The sequence below is a fragment of the Leptosomus discolor genome, chromosome 12 (assembly GCF_034619465.1).
Source record: "Leptosomus discolor isolate bLepDis1 chromosome 12, bLepDis1.hap2, whole genome shotgun sequence".
NCBI lineage: Eukaryota > Metazoa > Chordata > Aves > Leptosomiformes > Leptosomidae > Leptosomus > Leptosomus discolor.
The window spans coordinates 2,560,531-2,583,888 of record NC_141402.1 but is presented as its reverse complement, the minus strand read 5'-3'; the positions used below and the strand labels follow the sequence as shown (position 1 = coordinate 2,583,888).

General features: G+C 44.8%; 1 protein-coding gene across 1 annotated transcript; it reads left to right on the top strand.

Moving 5' to 3' along the window:
- Positions 1-22,964, top strand: NAT10 (N-acetyltransferase 10). The gene is made up of 28 exons (XM_086472076.1): positions 1-108; positions 1,069-1,160; positions 1,840-2,011; positions 2,317-2,439; positions 3,211-3,272; positions 4,108-4,222; positions 5,388-5,495; positions 6,369-6,502; positions 6,862-6,955; positions 7,322-7,420; positions 7,984-8,120; positions 8,639-8,763; positions 9,068-9,218; positions 9,683-9,779; positions 10,512-10,628; positions 11,573-11,674; positions 11,782-11,856; positions 12,406-12,522; positions 12,717-12,850; positions 14,942-14,990; positions 15,606-15,699; positions 15,782-15,892; positions 16,960-17,132; positions 17,590-17,709; positions 18,704-18,802; positions 19,209-19,282; positions 21,294-21,377; positions 22,540-22,964. The coding sequence occupies exons 1-28, from the start codon at positions 1-3 to the stop codon at positions 22,631-22,633; spliced, it is 3,060 nt and encodes a 1,019-aa protein (XP_086328202.1). The 3' UTR covers positions 22,634-22,964.
- Positions 22,965-23,358: the final 394 nt, after the last annotated feature.

Genomic DNA, 23,358 nt, shown 5'->3' with positions numbered 1-23,358 from the left:
ATGCAGCGCCGCAGGGTGGACAACCGCATTCGGGTGCTGATCGAGAATGGGGTGGCGGAGCGGCAGCGGGCCCTCTTCGTGGTGGTCGGCGACCGCGGCAAGGACCAGGTAACGCTCTCCCGGCGGGCGGAGGGGCTGGCCCTGCCGGCGGGGCGGGGGGTGCTGGCGACGAGCCAGGCCTTTGGAGAACGGTTGACCTGTGCTCCCTTTGGGACTGGCGTTTTCCTCGGGGAAAAGCCGCCCAGAACGAGGCGATGGCATCTCGCAGCGAGCGGCAGGAGACTGCCCCGCCAAGGGGCGTTAGAAGTGGTTTGGGAGGCTTTGTCCTTCAGCATCTCCTGTTGAGAAGCTCGCGATCGTTAAATAAAGGCGATTACAGGCAAATCGGAGGGCCTTTTTTTGAGCTGGGGCAGAAGATATGTAACGTTCTGGCTAGCAGGAGCTTTTTCCCTGCCTCATCTCTGGTGTAAGACGTTACAGCTTTGCACTGGAGACGTGTGTTGCGCGTCTTGCAGATGTCACCACGCCGAAACGTGGACTGGTGTCGTACGGAAGAAGTTAACCGCTAAACTCCTTTCTCTTCCGAGACTCGAGACTTTTTTTCGAGTGGGAAGGGGAAGAACAGCACGGCAAAACTGTAACGTTTTAGGATATGTCAGTTCAGTTAGCTCCAGTTCCTGGGGAGGTAAAACAAACTAGTTACAAAACCACTTGGAAAACAATGAGTTGATTAGATGGCAGTACGAGAAAGTTGTCATCAATTTACTGCTGAATTGGGCGGGCGAGTTCTAGTCGGGTGTATCCTGAGCCTCGGTATTTTCACTGACGGGTCGGATTCCAAAGCGGCAGGCCTGCTTCTCGAATGTACAGGTGGTTGCCAAACCTGCTACAGGATTAAAATTCGAAATGAAATCTTGTCATTGTCACAACGTGTTAAGGGATCTTTCTGTTTCCCACAGGGTTGCTCAGTAGACAACAGAGCTGTAAAATCAAGCATGGAAGAATATTTTGCTCTTTGATTTTAGCTTGTGAGTTCAGTTGTTCACAAATGTTTCTGTGTTTTGGCAGGTGGTTATACTTCATCACATGTTGTCTAAAGCAACTGTAAAGGCCAGGCCCTCTGTGCTGTGGTGTTACAAAAAGGAGCTGGGCTTCAGCAGGTAAGAGGCCTCTTGTGTCTCGTGCTGCGGTCGCTGCTCTGTGTGCGAAGCAAAAGCCCTGCCTGTGACTGGTCCACTGAGCACAGGTTGCTTGATTTGGTTGTAAGGAGAAACAAGACGAGGTCTTGGAGGAGCTATAGGAGGTTTGGTTTGCCAGAACTAAAATTTGGCTGCCATAGTACAGCGGACATCAGCACTAGGTGCTGCTGGTTCCTTTCTGTAGCTCTCACGCTGACTCTGTTGTCCTCGACCAATCTCTCCCTTACCTCTTTAACCTGAAAAGGCCAAAACTTTAATTCCTCATCTTTTTAGCCTGAGTAATATTTAGGACTGAAGGCAGATTAAGCATTAGAATGCCTTCTTTTTTAAAAAGTGTTTAAAATTGTAATTCTTAGCTTTGTGTGCATGTTCACGATCTGCACACAGTCAGGAAGGAAGCGTTGCCTGACACCGCGTGGTTCCAACCAGGCAGTTTCTTGCAAAAAGAGCTGGTTCTGTGTGATGTCCACTGCTTTGGGCTGAAGGCACGTGGGAAGGTACCGTGTAAGCAGGAGGTGTGAGCCAAGATGTTTTCCCTTGGAGGCTGCGCTCTGACTTCCAGTTAGACTTGAACGTAGGCCTGAATGCACTTTTCTCAAACCTTTTTCCAAAAACCCTTCTGTATGCTTTTGTTCTGCAGCCACCGGAAGAAGAGGATGAGACAACTCCAGAAGAAGATTAAAAGTGGAACTCTAAACGTAAAGGATGATGATCCCTTTGAGTTATTTATAGCAGCCACAAACATTCGCTACTGCTATTACAACGAAACTCATAAGATCCTCGGTAATACTTTCGGCATGTGTGTGCTTCAGGTAAGGAGTTAAGCTTTTGACTTAAAAAGGACTTTGCATCAGTATCAACTGATTTCAGTTTATGCTGCAGGAGTAGTATTTGTTGCCTATGTTATTTCAATGAAGGTGGCCTTATGTGTCTTTTGCAAGTTTTGTGAGGATGAACTGGCCTTGCTGGTAGAATTTGAATGGGATGTTGGTTAATGCAAATGTTAAGTGGGAATTAAGCTTTGAGAAATAACACATTTAGCTTTTCTGCTCCTTTTAGTAGGTGTTAAGTGTGCCGGTGAACTCTAGGCAACTTGGAAGTTTGATTTATTTCCTAGGATTTTGAAGCCTTGACTCCAAACCTGCTAGCGAGAACCGTTGAAACAGTAGAAGGGGGTGGAATTGTGGTGATTCTCCTGAGAACGATGAACTCGCTGAAGCAGCTTTATACGATGACCATGGTATGTTCGACCAAAAGTGTCTGGTTTATATAAGCAGGTCCATGGTGGCGATGCCAAGTTCTGCTTTTGTTATGGGCTGTGCTCTTCCTGCCATCATCTGTCCTGCTCCTTCATTCGCCTATGATTAAATGTCTCGCCCTTGGGCGGTTCTGCCAGCCTCCCTGTCTTGCTGAGCTCAAGGAGGAAACGCCCCTTATTCATTCACAACTGTTAACTGTGCCCTTTTGTTTCACAATCGTTTTGGAAAGTATCGATGCTGTCTGCCCATGTAACAGAAAGTTAAGTAAAAAATAGACCTTTTGAATGTTTTGTGACTCATTACTAGGTGAGATCAGCTTCACGACTACTGTATATATATGTCTAGATAAGAATGACTCATACCAAGTGTACTTACACCTAGAGCAGGAACTGTTTCCATTAGTGGGAACACTAGTGGGTGCGTTATGGTGATAGACTGTTTTTCCTTAGCATCCCTGAGGCGTTGAAATGTTCTGTACCTGTCAGAGTTGACCTTTAATTCAGGCAAGAATAAGTAAGAGCATTGTGAAAACTATAGGTGGGAAAAGTACATTTTTAACAAGTATTGGGAAAACGTAGATATTTCACAATGAACAGAAAATCAGAATCCTGTCTGGGACGTCGTGTTGGTGGAAAGCAAGACTGTAATCTACAAGAGAGGAAAAGAAGTTGGGTTGTCCCATGAGTAACAGTCTTGTCATGTCGCTGTCACTGCTGTTCCTTCTCCAGATTGACTTTCTCTTTTCGTTTCAGGATGTACACTCTCGGTACAGAACAGAGGCACACCAGGACGTGGTAGGACGGTTTAATGAGAGGTAAGTTATTAAGAGTGTAAAGGATCTAGGCTGTGTGCCCAAGAAAAGCATCTGTGTATTCACGCTGGGCAAGCATCCTGCAGGTTGGCATTGGAATAGGGCTTCTTGGCTGCTTTGACACGTACTGTTCTGGAAATAAATAAGGTTCATTGTTGGAGGAACTGTAAACGGAATTTTGGTGTATGTTACAAGGGATATATGCAAAGAGGCCCAAATCTGTAAACTTTCTGAGTCCCTTTCTTCAAACGCTCTGTAGAAACATAAGCTCCAGATGCACCCGAGTTCAGATACTTGCTGCAGGACTGTAAAACTGCTGAGCGTGGCGTACCCTCTGTGCTTGTAGAAGTGTCTTGCAAAGGTGTTTCCTCTGCTTCTGTCACCCAGAACAAGCAGCTCTCACGGAGTGAGCGAGCCCTAGCTCTAGGCATAGGAAAACTGCAGAGATGGATCTTTAGCATGCGGGGGGTTATGTGGCCTCAGCGATCCGAAGGATGAATAAGCCAGCACTGACTGCGGTCCTTTGGGGTCAGTGCTTGTCACAATTGCTGTGCATTCGTGTCTTAACGCTTTTATGCAGCTGCCTCCCACTTAAATGTTCTCTTGGTAGCTCGTGTGTAGTTAGTGTTCGTCTTTGGAGATGTCCTGGTAAGTGGATACCTGTAGGTGATCCTGATTTTATGGTCAGAGGGGTTCTGCCACCTCTGTCAGGCTGTCGTAGCTCAGCTGTAAGCAGCTGTAAGTACTATGTCTGGGTTTAGAAAAGAGTCTAAACTAATACCAACATGCAATTGGGTTGCTAGTGGTTTTACTGAGTTGTCTTTGCTTGACTGCTCAGGTTCATTCTGTCTCTGGCCTCATGCAAGAATTGCATCGTGATTGATGATCAGCTGAACATCTTGCCCATCTCCAGTCATGTTGCGAACATCACACCGGTCCCACCGCAGTCACAGGTCAGTAAGCAGTATCAGCCATTTTTCTTTGGGAGAAATTGGTCTGAGTTGACCCTGGTGTGTTAAAGATTTAAAAAAGAGGGAGCTTTCCTTTCGCCCTGATTGATGCCAAGTAACTGTCTTGCAGAGAGGAAGTAGAACAGTCTGCAAAAATTATACCTGGTGTGGGTGAAGCGTGGGAAGCTGTGTTTTCTTTTCTGGTTGTTTTCTTTTTGTCACAGCTTTTGGTTTTTTTTTGTGCTTGCCTTACTGATTTTGCTGGATTGCTATTTAGCCTAGCGAGGAAGAGCTTAATTGCTGTTTCAGAAGTGCATGGAGAAATTTCGAGCTGATGGACAGTTGGGATGAGACAAATAAAAAGACCTTTTGATGGTTGGAGGGTGGGAAGACGCTTTGGAAATAAGTATATCACAAGCTCAGGAGACACCTCGTACCTAGAGGCTGCGGTAGTTGTTGCAGTTTCTCCGTTACATGTGCCACATCTCGGGAAACGTTCGCTGAATATAAGCCAGGCATTATGTGACACGGCGGCGTTATGTGACACAGCAGCAGCACAGATGCTTATCTGTTGGGTGGATAGACTGATGCCTTTGGAATTTTAAGTGACAATAAGGAAAATCAGAATTCATTCCCATTTAAAATGGATCGCCTTTGTGTCCAAGTTTTTTTGTTTGGCTTTGAAAATCTTGGTGCTGGTTTGAAAACTGGTCTCTTGCTGCTGCAGTAGTTTTTCCCCCTGCATGGCAATAGGTACGCCTCGTACGACAGGTGGAACAAAGATCGTAAAATTTTGGTACAGCCCAAAGACTGAAAAACGAATTAAATTCTTCAGGACATTTCTCCATGGTCTCTTCTTCCTAGCAATGCCATTCTCCAGTTACCATGTGCTGAAAAATCCTTTCCTTTTTTTCCCTCAAGCTGGGGGAAGCCAGGATACCCACCTCTCGTGTAACCATTCTCCTGAAGACATGATAAAATTGGAGTGTTAAATATCTGTCCAGCCATTTAAATTTTCCTGTTTCCAGGGATTATATGCGACTTGTGGTCACGTTTCCTTTCAGATGGCTTTCTCTGCCTGATAAAAGATACCAGAAGACATCACAAAGGTGTAATGGTGCTGAAGTGTCCTTTACTAATCCTGTTGCGCTGAACCTTGTGCTTGTAGGAAGACAGGCTTCGGCCGCAGGACGTGGAGCTGAAGGAGCTGAAGGAGAGCTTGCAGGATACCCAGCCTGTGGGGGTTTTGGTGGATGGCTGTAAAACCCTGGATCAGGTTGGTATGGTGTTTAAATCTGAGAGACTGTGCCTGACCAGTGACCTCAGGTACGGGTGTTTGTGTCTCATCTTGCATGTAATCACATCGCAGTGTGAGCAGTGATGGATGTGCCCTTAGAGAATTGCCTTGAAATATTGATTGGGCGTGGATGCTCAGTGACAATATCAGTGATTTTCGGGATGAAGTTGAGAATAAGTGGAAGGACTAGAATGGAGACAGGAAGGTGATGTGGAGAAGTCCCCATTTAAAAAGATGATGAGCTCTCAGGGTTTGAAATTAGCAGGAAACTTCACTTGAAGTTTCTGTTCAGTTTGGTTCTGAATAGAAGCTGAAAATCCATATCGTGTTTTAATATGCCCCTACTCCTGCCTCCCTTAGACTTTGTTTCACTCCAACTTGAGAATCACTGACTAGCGCAGATGAAGGAAGGCCCTGTTGCCATTGTCCTTCCTGGTTTGGAGTATCCAGTGAGAAGGTGCGGTTCAGCCTGGTGGCTCCTGGAGCTCTCACTGCTTAAGCCCCTTTATCGTAGGTCTTCTCAGTGCCCAGATATGTTTGTCTTCCTCCTCCTTCCTTCCTCTTCCTGTCTCACTGAATACACGCTGTGGTCAGTGGCACGGAGGTGGTAATTGACAACTGCCGTACTCTGATCAACAGCTGATGGTTGATTTGTGTTTTGACCTGAATAATTTCAAGAACTCGGTGGGTCAAGGTTACCACTTCTTGCTCGTTATTTTTCTGAGTTTTAATGTTCATCTCTCCCATCTTGTCTTTATTTTCCTGTTCTAGGAAGGCAGGCAGTGGTAAGTGTAAGCAATGCTGAAAGCAACTTAAAACCAGCTGATTTTTGTTGTCTTTTCTGATCATCAGGCAAAAGCAGTTCTGAAATTTATTGAAGCCATTTCTGAGAAGACTCTACGGAGCACCGTGGCATTAACAGCAGCCAGGGGACGTGGGAAATCTGCTGCTTTGGGACTGGCTATTGCTGGAGCAGTAGCTTTTGGGTGAGTGATCCCACCCAATCTCCCAGGCTTTATTTGCATCCTTGAGTTGAGGAAAAAAAAAAAAAGGCAGGATTTTAATATACTTGTAATTTCCTGTCCTACAGCCCTCCTTTTTATTCTGCTTATATCTTTTGATTGCTGCATACACTAATATTCAAGTTTTTCTGTTTTATAGTAATAAAAAAACTTTAAAAATCAAAATAATCTCACATAATGTGAGATAAGCGTCTAAGGGAATCTGCTGTGTTTTGGTTATTAGGTAAAATCGACCCCTCGTATAAAGAAAATGTTCTTCTTGTTATGTATTTGTAAAATTTGTTAGAAAAAGAGTTACACTCTGGTTTTATTTTTCTATGCAGTTACTCCAATATTTTTGTCACATCCCCAAGCCCTGACAACCTTCACACTCTCTTTGAGTTCATATTTAAAGGCTTTGATGCCCTGCAGTATCAGGTAAGGAGAGCAGACTAATTTACAATACTTCACAGCATTCCTGTTTGGGAGGGGGTTTGCATTTCATCTGTGACTCTGTTACATACATCAGCTACCAGCCTTTTTAGTAATGTTCTGTAAAAGCACATTATGGTACAGTTAGGTTTCCTTCTCTGTTTTTAAGTTGGGTAAATCAGTTTCTTTGTGAAATAGTTTTTAATGTAAGTAAATAATTTCTCACTTCTCAGGCCTCTGAAGCTTTTGTTGTAAGGGTTTATCTAGAGCCTGAAATAACAGTGTACTCTTAGCTTATTTTGATGATAACGGTAAACTATATTTTTTTTAGAGCTTGGCTTGTTCATACTGTTTAACAATGTTTTCTTTCAGGAACATCTAGACTATGAGATCGTTCAGTCTTTAAATCCAGAGTTTAACAAGGCTGTTGTCAGAGTGAATGTGTTCAAGGAGCACAGACAGACCATTCAGGTAAGTGGCCTCTTTTGCGCTCTTGCCTTTCTACTTTTTGCCCTCACTGTTGGCTTTACTGAGGCTGTAGTTGTTTTGATATTAAGCACGTTCATTTTACGTGATGTGTAACTGCCCCAATTGCATTTACTTTAAGGCAGACCTTACTGTCTGGTGAGTGACTTTCACAAAATACCTTATTTCTTTCTGTGAATAACTTGTAGATTACAAAGCTCCCTTGGTAATGGCGTGTGGGTTTCTTCTTGAAACAAAAGCGAAGGAAGGTGAAAGAAACAGTGAAGAAAGAGCATGTGTTTCTAGTGATTAGATTTCCTTTATTTTCATGATCTCTGCAGATAAACTTGTGTGGAAATGTCAATAACAAAGATGTGTGACCCAGTCCTTGTTAGGGTAACATGAACCCTCCCCTGACTGTTTTCACATCTCCATCTCTGGCTCAATGGTCCCGGAGAACAGGGACAACAAACAGCTTTTCAGGGCTCCATCTTTGCCAACTCTTGACATTTCCCTAATTCTCAGACAAGCTGTAGTTGACAATGACGGTGTCTTCTCGTTCCTTGCAGTACATACACCCTGCTGATTCGGTGAAACTGGGTCAAGCTGAACTTGTCGTGATTGACGAAGCTGCCGCCATTCCTCTGCCCCTGGTGAAGAACCTGCTAGGCCCTTACCTTGTTTTCATGGCTTCTACAATCAATGGGTAAGGCTGGAGCAGCAACTGTCTGCCTGGGAAAGCAGTTGTGCAAGTGCCAGCGGGCTATTTCTTATCTGCAGTACTTCTTTTGTTACACACTGTTACGTCAGGTTCCTGCTGATTCTGGATCTGTCACAGAGCTGCTCCTTAAAATCACCAAGAGTCAGTTCTTGCTTCCCTTTTGGTTCCCCTGTGGATTCGTCAAGTGTTTGACTCTCACCCCTTCTGCTCTGCTACAAGCAGCAAATGCATAAACAGGGTTCTGCAGTCTGTCAGGAGAGAGGGAAGAATGACATCTTCCTTCCAGCATGGTCAGACTGAGAACGTGTCAGGGGAGGCTGCCCTGTCCTGCGTGCGCAACAACATCAAAAGGCAGCAGTTTGCCCAGACGGTTGGGGCCCTCCCAGGCCTCAGAGTGGCGCGTAGCTCTGCAGGGTGACAGCCTCCTTCTGTGCTGGAGCTTCTCTGCAGCTCAGAATTGCTGTGTGGTTCTTTGCTTCAGACTGTTGTCTTCTGCTTTTCAGGTATGAGGGTACTGGCCGATCGCTATCGCTGAAGCTCATTCAGCAGCTCCGTCAACAGAGTGCACAAACCCAAGTCACCCTGACAGCGGAGAACAAATCCACAGCTACAGCTAAACTCACCTCAGGTACCGCTGTATTCTGGACTGCGATGTGTAACTGGGATCTCTGGTGCTGCTGGCTGGCAAGCCCGGTGGTATCCCATGTGTCTGTGTACTCTGCAGCTGCAGGAAGGTAGTGGAATGGGAAAATGAACTCTCCTCTGTTTTTTTCCTCATGATTTTCAGATGTAAAGGCTTTTAAGGGATGAAAGCTATATAAGTAATAATTTTCTGATCTCCTGGGAGCCCTTCAAAGGACACTGGTCCCTTTGGACTCTTTGCTAGTTGTAACTCCCAACACTAGATGTTCTTCTCTGAAATCTATTTGCAGCTCGTACGTTGCATGAAGTCTCCCTCCATGAGTCGATCAGATACGCCCCTGGTGACCCCGTTGAGAAGTGGCTGAATGATCTGCTGTGTTTGGACTGTCTCAGCATCACCAGAATCATCTCTGGCTGCCCGCTGCCCGAGACTTGTGACCTGTATCCTTACTCGGCTGTTGTGCTCTGATCAAAATACATTGCTGTCAGGTGAAGGCGGCTTTTTCAAACTGATCAGTAGTGGGTTCTCCCGCTGACGGGATAACCTCAGCACGTGATCTTTTAAGACCACACTTCTGGCGTTGAGCTCTTAGCGCTGCCTTACAGGACTGGTGGTGTGTGTTACCAAGGCGTTACCAAACTCCAGTTTTACTGCAGAGACAATCCTGAGGAAGGGTTGAGTGAAGGGAAGTCCTTGTTGGCCTTACCAAAGGTTTAGCGTTACAGAGGAAGGCTGTGAAAGCTGTGAGCTCTGCCCAGTCATTCGCTCTTGTAGGCAGAGCTGTAGAGTCTAAGAGCACAAGCCAGCGTGTAGCCCAAGGCCGTATTGAAGATATTACCCCTAAACCAACTGGGACCTTTCTCCGTGTTTCCAAGGAGGTTATTCCCTTGACCCCTCTGTTTAGGTACTATGTAAACAGAGACACGCTTTTTTGTTACCACAGAGCATCGGAAGTTTTTCTGCAGAGACTGATGGCCCTCTACGTGGCTTCACACTACAAGGTAAAGCATCTTCGTGCTACCTCTATCAGAATTTCAGCTCGGAGTTTTGTGGAGGGAGCAGCATTTGTTAGGACAGTCTAATCAAATTAACCTAATTGAGGTTTTGTGAATGGCTTCAGTGGCTTCTTGTTGTGTACAGATCTGTATTCTCCCTTCTCCGAGAAGATCTCTGCCTTGGTCTTGGCTGAATAAACTGGGTTTACAGATACCTGGAATATCTTTGTCTGGAGGCTAAATTCTGTATAAGCTTCCAAGCTTGTCAGGATCGTATCGGCGATGAACCGCTTTTCCAGTTCTTTACTGTATTATGGTAGCCTTAAAGTAACTGTTGTACTACTGAAAAGAGTAATAATTTGTCTGAAGGTTTCAAGACCATGGATAACTAGTAAATGTGAGTGGTGAAGTCTGGAAGTACTGAGTACAAAATATTGGACATTTCAAAAGAAATTATTGAAGGTTTGGTAGATTAAGAGATAAGTAGCTATATAAATCCGGAAAGTTCAGTTCCATACATATGAGAGCAAGAGATTTCACTTGAAAAAAACAGGTGCTGTCTGGTAGTGGAACAGCTGTGAAGTGGCCTGTGTCCTATTGTCCCAGTTCCAAGTTCCGTAACAGCCCTAAATTCAGAAGATGGAGGATTGTTTAGAAGTCAGCTACTAACGTTACACAGGACTTTGAAGCTCTTCTCATGGAATAATTTTTCAACTTCCTGATGTCTTTACCCTCCAGAACTCGCCCAATGACCTCCAGATGCTGTCTGATGCACCTGCTCATCATCTTTTTTGCCTTTTGCCGCCTGTTCCCCCTACCCAGAACTCATTACCAGAAGTACTTGCTGTTGTCCAGGTAAGAGAGCAGCATCTGTCTGAAGTGAACTGCTCAAGAGGAAGCAGTACGCTGCTGTCGGACGGCCGTGTGCTGTCGAGGAGTAGATGGTGCCTTAGGGCTGTGGTTTTGTGTGTGTTACAGCAGTGTATTAAGGCCGTTTTCTCCCCCCCCCACTTTCTTTCATTAACACTAATTGCTGTGTAAGTATGTTGTGGTGCTGATCTTTGACACAGACCTCCCAGTCTCCACAACCTGTTTGGGCTGAGAAGCCTTCTGAGGAGCTGAACTACTGCTTCAGGAGATGACTTGGTCCTGCAAGGAGAGTTGGTTCACCGGTTCATTCTGCTTGTCCCACGTTTCTAGCCTTCCTTTTATTTGCAGTAGAACTGCAAAAGTACAAACTCCTCAGGTGTACGTGCTTGGAGATACAGCAGTATTTCAGCCTGTGACTGTTGGGTATCTGACTATATGCTTCCTTCCTTAAGAACACAGATTCTTAATCATCTGTGTTCCATGCAGCTAGTTAAATCTACTGTTTCTTAACAGAAAAAGCCCCATTTACAAGAAAAATATATGACATTTATAGAGAAATACGGGCAGGAGAAGCTTTTATGTTTGCTGTTGATGGACCACAGGAAATGCATAGAGCCCTTTCAATGCTTTAATCTCTTCAGGCTTCTGCGGCACCGTAGCGTAACGCCTGCTGGGTCAGATGTGCCTGCCTGGCCTGCTGGCGTGCTTTTTGAGACGGGGCTTTTAGGGACAGCCTGTTCCTGTCCCTTTTTCGGGACAGCCTGCCACGTACATGTTTGCTCATCGTGTTGCAGAGCAGAGGTCCCATGAAACAGCAACAGTGCATCACGGACTCGGCAACTGCGTCTGAATTTTGGTTCTGCTGTGGTGGAGTCACTGTAGGAGAAAACGCTTTTTCTGTATTAATGGTCTTTTACCTTTTCTGGCAGGTGTGCCTGGAGGGAGAGATCTCTCGCCAGTCTATCATGAACAGCCTTTCTAGGGGAAAGAAAGCTTCTGGTGATCTTATTCCCTGGACCATTTCAGAGCAGGTGAATAATTTGGCGGTGTGCTCACCCCCAAGATACGTTTCAGCCCTATTTCTTACCTCCCGAGTGCCCGTCCGTGCTCTTTACATTGACTGGTGTCTCTTACGCAGTTCCAAGATCCGGACTTCGGGGGCCTCTCTGGTGGGCGCGTTGTTCGTATTGCGGTTCATCCGGATTATCAGGGGGTAAAGTATTTTGGAGCCCGGTTATTGTGAACGGTCAGCGGTGGTACCGTGAGCGCTACCACCGGCTGTACAGGTGGAATTCAAGACCAGGGCAAATGTTTCAATTGCTGCTGTTTTCAGCATTTTGAGCTTGGGGACTGAGCCAGTGGTAAGAACGGAATGAGGTCAGATGCCCAGAAGTGGTCAGAGGGGGCTGGGGGGCTTTGCTGTCCAAGCAGCAGCGTACAGCCAAGACCCAGTGATGTTTATTGGGAGATTAGCAGATGTTCCCGCTGCTGTTTGGTGTTTTCTGAGTGCCGGAGTTAAGCACCAAGAATTAATACACGGTCCTAAACTACCAACTGGGCCCTCATTGTGATTTCGGACATCCAGTCCTGTAGTGTCCCTCTCCGTGGAGCTGCTGTGTAGCAAAGAAGATGCGTTTTTGCAGTGAGGGGGTGATCTCTGCCCTGATGATTGTTGATGGGTTTGTAAGGGCAGAATGTGGTTGCCCTGCCTTAAAAAATAGACACCTTTTTTTGCTTATAGTGTATTGTTCCTGCTTCACAGATGGGCTATGGCAGCAGAGCTCTGACTTTACTGCAGATGTACTATGAAGGCAAATTCCCGTGTTTGGAAGAAAAAACTGTTCAAAAGCCAAAAGAAATTGCAACTGTAAGCAGTGAGGTATGGAGCTCAGTACGGGTTTTTGCTTTGTATTTTCTGTTGTGCCAAGATGTTCGTTTTTCACTTTAAGTCTCGATAATGGTTTCCCTCTGTAAGGAGGAAATACTTGTATTTATTTTTTGTACAGAATAGGAGATATAATTTGCAGATTTCTGTGAGAATTGCTACTAACTCATTTCCACTTGCTTTTTCAGACTGTTAGTTTATTAGAAGAGGTTGTGACACCTCGGAAAGACTTGCCTCCTTTACTTCTCAAACTGAGCGAAAGACAAGCTGAAAACCTAGACTATCTAGGGGTATCTTATGGCCTAACACCAAGATTACTCAAGTAAGACATTATTTTATTTGTTAGTTACATCCAGTGCAAAAATAGAACTGTATAAATTATATCTATTATGATTATATATATAATAAAATATAATATATATGAACAATGTGGTGTATCGATATCGATGCAGATATTTTAGCCTTGGATATAACTATATAAATTATATCTATTATGATTTTATATATATATATAATATAATATAATACAGATTAACAATGTGGTGTATAGATACAGATGCAGATATTTTAGCCTTTGGATATACTCTTTATCTCTGCATGTTTCACCTGGTTTTTAAAACTGGGACAGCTCCAAGGCTGCTTCTCCTGTCAGACCTTTTTTTGAGGTACAGTAGGGCTGGTCCTAAGGGCGTCCTTCAGGATAGTTTTTCCTCAAACCCCTTCTGAGGGCAAACTCATTCCCTGCTTGTCTCTGTGACCCTTCTAAACAGTTCAGTAGCTTTAATTGCTCAGTGTTGCCAGGCTAGGGAAGTAAGAACAGCCTGTGGTAAGTCGGGAGAAGTTAAATGCTACCTCCTTGGACCTGCAGAAACTTGAGCTGCTGCTGCCTTCGAAGCTAGTTGTTAGTTTCCTGACTGATGTAAATGCTTTTCACCACCAACTGCAGCTGCTTCTTGGTTTCCTTGCCATGGAGGGACTGAGGTACTGCAGCAGTAAATAATTTATTATTTTTTTTCTTAAGCTTTAGTTCCATCTTACAGCATAGTTTTATATAAAAACAACTTTGTAGTGCAAACTTTTCAAATATTGTCAAGTTCTGTAAAATACTTAGGTTTCTGAGACTTTCTCAGCCATAGTGTGGGAAGTTGTGAATCCATATTTTAGGAGACAGTTTCAAAACAAAGCAGAATTCTTCCTGTTGCTAGCCTAAATGCAAACCAGTCATTTATCACCTAGAACCTTGATTCCTTGCTGGCCTACCCCGCCCCTTACAGAGGACCTAGGGTGCTGTACGAGCACATGAGACTGAGTTCAGCAGAAGAGCAGCAGAGGCCAATTTGTGCCTGACCCAGTCAGAACAGTGTTAGATGGCTACAGGCCGTTTGGCATGTGAGATCCAGAGACCGTAGCCCGTTCTGTTCCATGGCAAGTGCCCTGCAAAGTTCATGCCAAAACGGGATGGTGAATTGTTCAGCTGTGCAGGGGGACGTCAGAACTGAATGGTTATTGTGAAATAGTCTTAATCTTTGCAGATGGTAAAGCAAATGGTTCAGGTGTCATTCTTTATTGGAATGATCCCTCTCGGGGCAAAGGGAGAGAATAAAGTATTTCACTGCTTTTTAATTATTTGGTAGCGGTGGTGGGATAGATAAAAGAAGGACAAATAGTGGGGTAGGGAGAAGCTGGGGGGCGCAGGTAGGGCGTCCTGCTGAAGTTTTGCAGCGACCTGTGCAGCTGATGGGTTGTCGTCCCACGGCCTGTGGACGTCCATTGCCAGTGACAGTTGCTTTTTGACCGGGCTGCCATATGTTTGGTCTCGGCAGGGCTTTTTATACCAGTCCTCCTCCTACTGGGCAAGATGAATGGTAGGATCAGTTCACAACTAAGATGCAAGAACAGGAGGATGGGAAGGGCTGTCAGCAGGATTTTGCTGATCAGTCTGGGATTCTCTCTGGTCCACAAGTGACTGCTTGAAACCTGGAAGTTGCTAGTGAAAATCATCATTTGTTGAAGAAGAGCCGAGTCTCTGAATGAAACTGTAAATCTTCAGCCCCTCCCTAGGGTATCCCTTTGGAGTCTGTGATATTAGTGGTCAAAACCTGTCTGGTTTTAAACAAGGCCCTGGAAGCACATCAAATACAACAACTCTTGCATCATGTCTATCAGTCTTTCGAAGTTTGTTCATTTTTTGATATGACAGTCATCATTTTTCACTCCTAAGAACCTCAGTCAGGTTGATTGCTGTTACTGCTTTCTGTCAGCATTCATTTTCATCAGTTGGTGAGGTGTCTGTAGACTTTTGCTCCCTTTTCATCACTTGATCCTGTGTGGTAGATAGATTGCGTTTAACCACAAGTATTAACCACAGCAGCTCCATAATTCTCAGTGCATTTTCTCTTTTTCCTTTCCCCAGGTTTTGGAAACGTGCTGGATTTGTGCCAGTCTACCTAAGGCAGACACCAGTAAGTGGCATACTGTTTCTGAGTGAAATCCAGCCCTACTGAAGCCACTGGGCAGCTTTCCATTGGCTTCTGTAAGATGTGATTTGGGCAGGAAGGTTTTTCTGAGGCTACATTTGGGGGTTTTTTATGTTCGCTTTTTGTTCTTTGGGCCTGTAGTTCCCTGGAGGAGTATAGTTTCAGGGTTGTGGTCTGCTAAGTGGTTTGCACTTAAAAAATCAGAGCAAAGGTGCAGCTGTTGAGGGTTATCAGTGTGGTTATTGATAAAATACACAAGTGGCCTTGAACTGACTGCTCCTGTTTTTCTAGGTGTTTGCAAAAAACAGCACTAGCAGTTATAGTACTTTTGGGGAGAATAATCTGTTTCTCCCGTGTATTTTTCTTCTGTTTTTCTGGCTCGTGAGCTGTACGTGGAATTTGCAATACTGGTGACTGCTGGTTACCTCAGGAAGCCAAAGTCCCTCAGCACTGGGATTTACCAAATTCTAGATGTTCATAGGTTTCACAGTAGGTAGTGGTGAGCAGTAGCAGGTGATTTAGAAGACCTTTGCCTTCTTCAGTTGAGCATAGAGTGCAAAAGGTTCATGGGGACGATGGGAAATATATCTTGTTTATTAGAATGACCTGACTGGTGAGCATTCGTGCATCATGCTGAAGATGCTGAATGAAGAGGACACTGAACAGGAGCCTTGGCTTACTGCCTTTTGGAAAGGTAACTTTGATTTTGCTGACACGAGAAGAATCTTCAGGGATATTTATTCTCCAGTCCTTTATTTTATCACCTTGTCCTATAGATTTCAGGAGGCGGTTCCTTTCTCTGCTTTCCTACCAGTTCAGCACGTTCTCTCCCTCGTTGGCGTTGAATATTCTACAGAACAAAAATATCAAACAGCAGCCACAACCACGTGAGTACCCGGGCTCACAGTGTTCAGTGAGATTGCGGTTTCAGGCCTCTGGGTAGGTTTATTAGAGTTCTCAAATACATGCATTATGTGATGTCTCTTGTGACGTGGCATGAATTGCGCTTGGTCAGTTGCTGTGTTTTGTTCCATTATCCAGCAAAATGCTTGTATTTCTAAGCAAAAGCTAAGAGGACATTTTCTGCCATGGAAAACAGGTAGTGGTGAGGTTTTGGTGTTGGTTTTTTTCCCTCTGCTTTTTTGATCGAAGCTTTAAGTAACGCAAAATTAGAGGCTTCCTGACTGTAACAGCTAAATGCATGACAAAACACAGATGGATACTGACACCTGCCAAATCCATAAGGAATTAAAAGCAAGGGTCAGTAGGCAGAGCAGCTTGCTTAGGATCTTAGGAAGAACGTTGTCATCAGATATTTGGAAATAGGAATGTGATGTCTTTCTAAGAGAGAGGCTTTAGTTCAACTGCATGTTATTGGGTTCAATCCAGCACTTGCTGGGGGAAACACACAGGCAGTATAAAAAAGGGGCCAGACAAGACACTTCCAACAGTCACTTCTGGCTTAAAAGCAAATTGCTGTTTTCTCAGTACGCCCAGCAGAGGGGAGTCCTCGTGGGAGAACCTGGCAATCTGTGTCTCGTGGGTTTTTAGTGTCTGTCTTGGTGGAAGAGCTTTGGTTGCTGCTACAAGGGAACAAAGCTCTTTTAACAGCAAAACCAGTGTAGGATCGTTAAAGACTGGGCAAACGGTGTTTCTCAGCCCTCCCTGTTGTCAGTCTCTGGCATCTTTAAGTTGATACGCTGGTCTGTTTTGACAGTTGCAGTGTTTTTCATGCGGATGTATGTCTGTCTGAAAAGACTTGGAATAACCAAGCCAGCCTGAATAACAGTGTTGTACCTGGTGTGTTGAATTCTGAAGTGTGTGGGGAAGTGAACCTGTGGGGTAGCCGTTAGCCTGTGCTCACTGATATGAAGAGGAATGTGTTAAATACAGAGGTCCTGGATAGCTGTGAAGAACAGTCTTGACGCTGTTGGTTTTTTATTGTGCCCATCAGCCATCAGCCGGGCTGAATTAGAATCAGTTTTCATCCCCTATGACCTGAAGAGATTAGAGATGTACTCTCGCAACATGGTGGACTATCATCTCATCATGGATATGGTACCTGCCGTTGCCAGGATGTTTTTTCTCAACCAGCTGGGTGATATCTCTCTCTCTGCTGCACAGTCGGTATGTATCACTGTGGGAACACGCTGTGCTTCACCTCGTTTTGTGTATATATTTGGAATAGTTCCCTGTCTCATGTCATCTTTAAGAAGAGACTTTCCTTCAGTTAATGGCTTTTTTGTAGTCCTCTTCGTGATTTCTCCTCCTTGTAGCGTTCTTCCGCCTTTAGCGTTTGCTTTGAATAAAATTCCGTATTCCGTTGTGTGTTCAGTGAAGCACTCCGTGCCTTATAATGTGGTGTGAGCTGTGGCTTAAAAACCCCTCAAAATCTTCCAGCTCTTGAACTGTGCTTCAGGAGAAAGGTGTTCCTCTGCACTAAGCAGGGAATGGCACCTGCCATCTGCAGAATCATTTCGGGGTGTTCCTGTGCACCCGAGCAAAGCTTCGTGCAGGGGGTACAGAGGGTGCCGTGTGCTTGCTCTGAAAGCCTCTGTAACGGAAATACATGTCATTTCCTCAGGCCCTTTTTCTAGGGATTGGCCTGCAGCATAAATCCCTGGACCAACTGGAAAAGGAGGTGGAACTGCCCAGCAGTCAGCTGATGGGCCTCTTCAACAGAATCGTCTGCAAAGTAGTCCAGGTAACAGGGCCATGGCAAGCTTTGTGGTGGTTGTATTGGACCCAAGTCTGATTCCAGGACTGAGCCTGGCAGTAATAGAAAGCTGAATAAGAGCTGTTCATCTTTAACGTGTCCCAAGTCACCGACTGCCAACTTCTTTGTAAGGTGGGAAAACCCCAGTGGGGACAGCAGGTATTTCTGGCATTGATTCATGTAGTGTTTTCCCAAATAATAGTGCTCATGTCACGTGTTTAAATGTTGAAATGTCCTGACCAAAATGCTGAGCGTACAACCCATGGTGCCAGCTGAGCCCGAGCCGTTTGGTAACGATCGGTCACTGCATCGATGGCAATTCAGCTTGATTTGAAAAAAAAAACCCAAACTTTTCTGGTAGATTTGAAGTGCAGTGAAATAATTGGTGAGGTTTGCATCTGGTTTTCTTTCTCTCTGATGTCTGTGATAAAGTGAGTACCGTGATGAGTTATCAGATGGTGAGATGGACAGAACACTTGCCAGCTGCTTGCAGTTGCTTGCTGAGCCTGGGGCCTCTCGTTCTCAAGGTTTAGGATAAATAACAAAGCTTCTGCAAAGTCTGGCCTAGGTTGTTCATTGGAGAGGTGGTTTGCTCAGCATAACACCCCTATCGTTATCTTGAAGGAAATAACGTACAGAAAAATAAATATGCAGCTTTTGGCTGCAAATGTTCATCAAATGGTGCTGCATTAATGAAGTCTGTGGTAAACTCTGAGTTCTCTATGTGAGTGACAGCGAGTGCTGACTGATCTTAGTTCTATGCTTTTATAAAAGCTGTGTGTAGCTCTGCCTTCAGGAAGCGGCCTTGAGCTTTTAGTTCAGTACGATGGGATACATGCATCAGAAAGAAAAGGCTGCCTGACAATATTTGCAAGGTTAGAAGAGTTTCATGGGGACAGACAGCATTTGTTATTTATTTTAAAGCAATAACCTAGAAGAAGCATCAGCAGGTCTTACATGTATTGGCTTACTTCATTTACAGTTGTTCAACACAGTCCAGGAAAAAGCTGTGGAGGAGCAGATGGGGGCAACAAAGGACATTGTAATGGAGCCAACGCTGAAATCTTTAAATGACGACTTGGTAATTATGAGCTTTCTGCTTGATACGTATGTAAACACTTCATGGAGTTCCCTTGAGTGCAGAAGCCTTGTAATCTGAATTTTCTTGGGTAGAAAGAATTCCACATCACGTCTGTCACTTATGGTGGTTAAAACCTGACAGCTTTGTTACGTGCTCGTAGTCATGCTTTGTTAATCTGCAATGCAGATTTTTCACAGAATCTACTCAGATGTTCTTGGAGTTATCTGTACATGTACACAAGTAACACAAAAATGCAGTTGTATAAAAGAGATAAGCTTCCCAGCATCATCTGGTATTTGTTTTGGGGGGATGTGCTTCTCTTTCAGTGGAGAAGGAGCTTTCCTTCTGTCACACGGTCACTGTTGCACTTAGAACTTAATCCTTCTGTCCTGCTGTCCTGTTGTAGGAAGAAGCCGCAAAGGAATTCCAAGAAAAACACAAGCAAGAAGTGGGGAAGCTGAGGGAAATGGACCTTACACAGTAAGAACTTACCTGTATGAGTCTCAAATCCAGTTTTCCCCCGTTCCAGTGCCGAGTCACTAGTGCCTCTTGCTGAGGCTTGTGCACAAGGCTGCCGTTGCAGTGTCACAACCTCAAACCATCATTAAATGAGAAATAACAGTGGGTATTTTCAGCATTTTCTGTTCTCTTGTCACTTAAACCGTCACTTATTCATGGCACTAGCTCTTACTGCGTGTCTATGTGTCAGTCTGGAGCCTGGCTGTGGGCGGTATGTATCTTGAACATAGAGAAGTTACATAGCTCTGTCACACGGAGTAGGAAAGCAAGCTGCCTGGCTGTGGACTGTTCCTAATTTTAAAGTTTCCCGTGCTTCTAGGAATAGTCATTAATTTTCTCAAACCAGGATACCCCGGTCTTGTTGTCTCCTCTCCAGCTTAGCTGTGTCTGCAACTCGAGTGCAAATAGTACCTGGCTAATTTTAATATTCACTTCTTTAACAAAAGAAAACCACGAAAAACCCAAACGAACAGGAAAACAACAACCAACCAGAGCTGCTTTTACTGACTGCAGTGGGTATGGCTGCCTTTGAACTGCTGCAGAGCCGGACAGTTTGTAGGATAACGAGTTGCTGAAGCAGCAATTCACTGGAAGTGTCAGCAGATGTCTCTCTCTGTGGACCAGCAGGAGTTACACATGCCACCTTTTCTCTCTCCTCCTCCCGCTTTTTGTCTTCTAAATCCTGTTTAGTGTTCTGATGTCCCAGGAAAGTTGTCTGGTTTGGCTCTAGACTGATCTCTGTTAAAACTGAGAAAAGGAATAAAAGCTTATTTGAATCCTTGGTTGTCTTGTCCCAAGGAAGGACAAAAATGGATGTGATTTGAAGTGACTTGCAAGTCAGTCACATGAGGAAAACCATAGAATCAGAGTTTTAAAAAGTCTTAATTCCATTTTCTCGCGTTGGTGGTGTAACATATCTGTTTGTCATTTTGGACCATGGTCCCTTTTTTGCCCAGAAATAGATTTCTGTTCTCCATGAGGAGAGAGGGACTGTTCTGAACGCTTTTCAATACAGGTTATAGAAAACTAACAGAAGAGACAGAGCTGTTTGATTTGAAAAGGCTTTGTCAGGTATTGTTCAGCCTTTTCTGAACAAGGGCTAGTCTATTCTAAACCTCTGAGAACTTGAGATGGAGAGCAACCACTCAACTTTGCTACATGACCGCTTTGCCTAGTTAAATTTGTATGTGATTTCCAGGGTGCTTGGATACCCAGACAAGGGGCACAGAACATGAGCTTATTTGAATAGCAATTGTGGTCTTAATTTCTCTTTTTCAAAAGAAACGTGCAGGTCTTCAGGTTTTCCCAGATTGGTGCAGAACAACTGTACCATTCAAGCTCACTGCTGGTCTAAGCAGCTGCTAATTTAGCTCGTTTTCCCTTACAAGCCATTGCTTTTTGCATCCTCTTCCTTTACCACCCCTTTTTTGGAGGGAGGAAAAGAAGAAAAGCCCTCAAGGTTGTTGTTTTGTTGGTTTTTTTTTAAATAAATCTCTATAGTGAACATAGATCTGATTGGGGTTGTCAGGCTTAAAGCTGCAGTGATTGGAGGTCGGTCTTTTAAGGCCTCGTGGGCAGAGGCGGAGGGTACAGCACCGCTGTGGGAAGTTTAACCTTCGTGGCCTGATTTTTTGCTTTCATAGCAGCCGCTGTTCTGACGAGAGGCTTTGATAGAGCAGTTTGCAACAGGGGCTCCTGAGAGGACTTCATTCGACGCTGACCAGCTTTGGGTGGGGACAGCTCTGGGTGGTTGTTGACCTAGTTTGGACCGAGTCTGCTGACAGAGTCGTGCCAAGCTCTTGTACCCCTTTGCTGGTCTAGTTTTGTGCCTGTTTCCAAATACTGATGTGGTTGGGTGCTGACACAGTGGCTTTGTTTGTAGAGTAGCGTGTGCCTGACAATATAATCACCTTATTTTTTCTCCTTTGTGCCAGCAGTTTTACTTGGATTTTCCTTTACCTTTCTCACGTAGATACATCATCCGGGGTGACGACGAAGAATGGGATGAGGTGCTGAGCAAAGCAGGACAGAACGCTTCCGTCGTCAGCTTGAAAAGGTGAAGGAAGTTGAAATACTCTGGGCTGTCCTGCTGCCTTTACGACAGCGGTTTCCACAGCGTGAGGCTGAAGAGTTGAACGCAGATAACGTGAACCCGGTGTCCTTGATAGATGCTCGGTTTTTCTGAAGGAATCGGGGTGTGAGCGCCCGAGAGCTCTGCTGGGGGCTCACCGGTTCCTCAAATGGCGAGACTGCTGCTGGGAATTCTGTCTTGCTCTGGAGTACAGTCCTGTCTTCATGTAACTTGGGTGTTTATTGTACCTTTTTGCTGTTGATGTGGTTAAATCTTGATCCTGATCAGGCACAGAAGTTGGTGCTACTTCTCCCTTGGGTCACTTTTAAAGAAAAATCCCGTTGCACATCGCTCCCAAAGCAAATGGGCCAGTTAACGCGGGGTGGGAGCCCCTGATAGTCCTGTTGGAGAAAATGCTAATTCAAGGAAGAATTCTTTCAAATATGAGCTTAAGCCTGCAAAATACTGAGTCTGCATTTCTGCAGTTCCTTCCCTTTCATCCATCTTCTTTTTTCTACCTTGCCCAGCATGGAGTCTGTCCTCATTTTTTCCTTGGGGATTTATTGCTGAGACTTGCCTGCTTGCGTATTTCTCCTTCCTGGGGTGCCTGACAGCTGAAGTAATTACGGGATCTCTATTCCACCCTTTGTGGATTCGTGTTTTCTTTCATGAATGCTGGAAGCTGTGAGTTTCCAGAAGCCTTTACAAGAAAGAGAGAGTCTTGTCAGTGCTTATAGAGATCGGAGCTCTGTTGTGTTTGCTCTAGTCAGAATCTAGGGCAGGAACAAGTTAGTACCCTCAGAACTGCCAGTGGTAGTAGTTTTTCTAGGTACTCTAAATTCCAGACACCCCATATGAATTGCCTTTAGGACACATGACTTGAAGTCTTGAAAAGCAATGACGAGAGCTAAAAATCAAGATCTTACGGGATTCAAACTGGGTTCAAGAATCTGAAGACACTAGAAAATCCAGGACATGCTCTTGTTCGAGCTTTCTCTAGCACCAGTTTAAATGACCCAAGAAACTGGAAGTATTTTCTCCCAAGCACATTTCTATGTAGACCCTCGCCCCCCTTTCACAACAAAAATCTCCCAGCTGGATGGGAATCTCATGTATTTTAACCAGGTATTTTGTTCCTGTTTCCCAGTGAGAAGAAGAGAAAATTAGAAACAGCAAGAGGACCCAAGCAACAGAAGAAATTTAAGAAGACTAAAGATATAAAGCAGAAGTGGAAGAAATGACTGTAAAGCCAATCAGTGAACTTGAATTAACAAGTGACGGGTCTGTACTTGAGAAGTACTATTCTCCTTTAAATCAAAGACTTTCTTTTGAGGGGTGAGAGCCGGAGGGAAGGAAAAGCCTTAGAGGCACTTTTAAAGTGTTTGTGTTACGGGAAGTACAGTGACACTGCCAGGAGACAGTCTGTGAAGATTTTTTATGAAGTGTGACTGCAGAGCTCGAGCGAGACGCGACGAGGGTCCTTGAGCAGCTGCAGAGTTTCCTTTCAAAGAGGGCAGATCGACCTGTAACCTTTCCCCCATCTTAATGGTTGGTGTCTTTATTAAAAAAGAGTTTGGACAACGAAGGATAGAAACGCGGTAGGCTTTGGTCTGTGGCTGCCAGCGCTGCAGCTCGTGTTGGTAGGTGCAGCCGCTGGCTCGGCAGCGCTGCCGCTGCTTCGTAGCTTGAGGGGTTTGTCGGTGTGGACGACAACTGACGTTTCCTTTGGGGCCGCGCAGCGAGCACTGACCAAATGGGCAATTCAGGCTCGTGAGTTGGTCCTTGCTCAGCTCAGGACATACAATGAACACTTCAGTTTGGAAGGTGGTCTATAGTTCCTACTTACTGTGCTCAAGCAGCTGCAATAAAGGCTGCTCTTTGGCATTCACGGTTGCTTACAAGGTCTCAGCATTCCCATAGCTCTTGAATTTACATTTCCTAGTAGTTCTCAGGCTGGGAGTGTGGT

Excerpts from the sequence above, each read along its gene's own strand:
- NAT10 (XM_086472076.1), top strand. The coding sequence starts at position 1 with ATGCAGCGCCGCAGGGTGGACAACCGCATTCGGGTGCTGATCGAGAAT. Across the intron at positions 2,440-3,210 it reads AGCTTTATACGATGACCATG|GATGTACACTCTCGGTACAG; the intron begins GTATGTTCGACC and ends TTTTCGTTTCAG. Across the intron at positions 18,803-19,208 it reads AATCTTTAAATGACGACTTG|GAAGAAGCCGCAAAGGAATT; the intron begins GTAATTATGAGC and ends GTCCTGTTGTAG.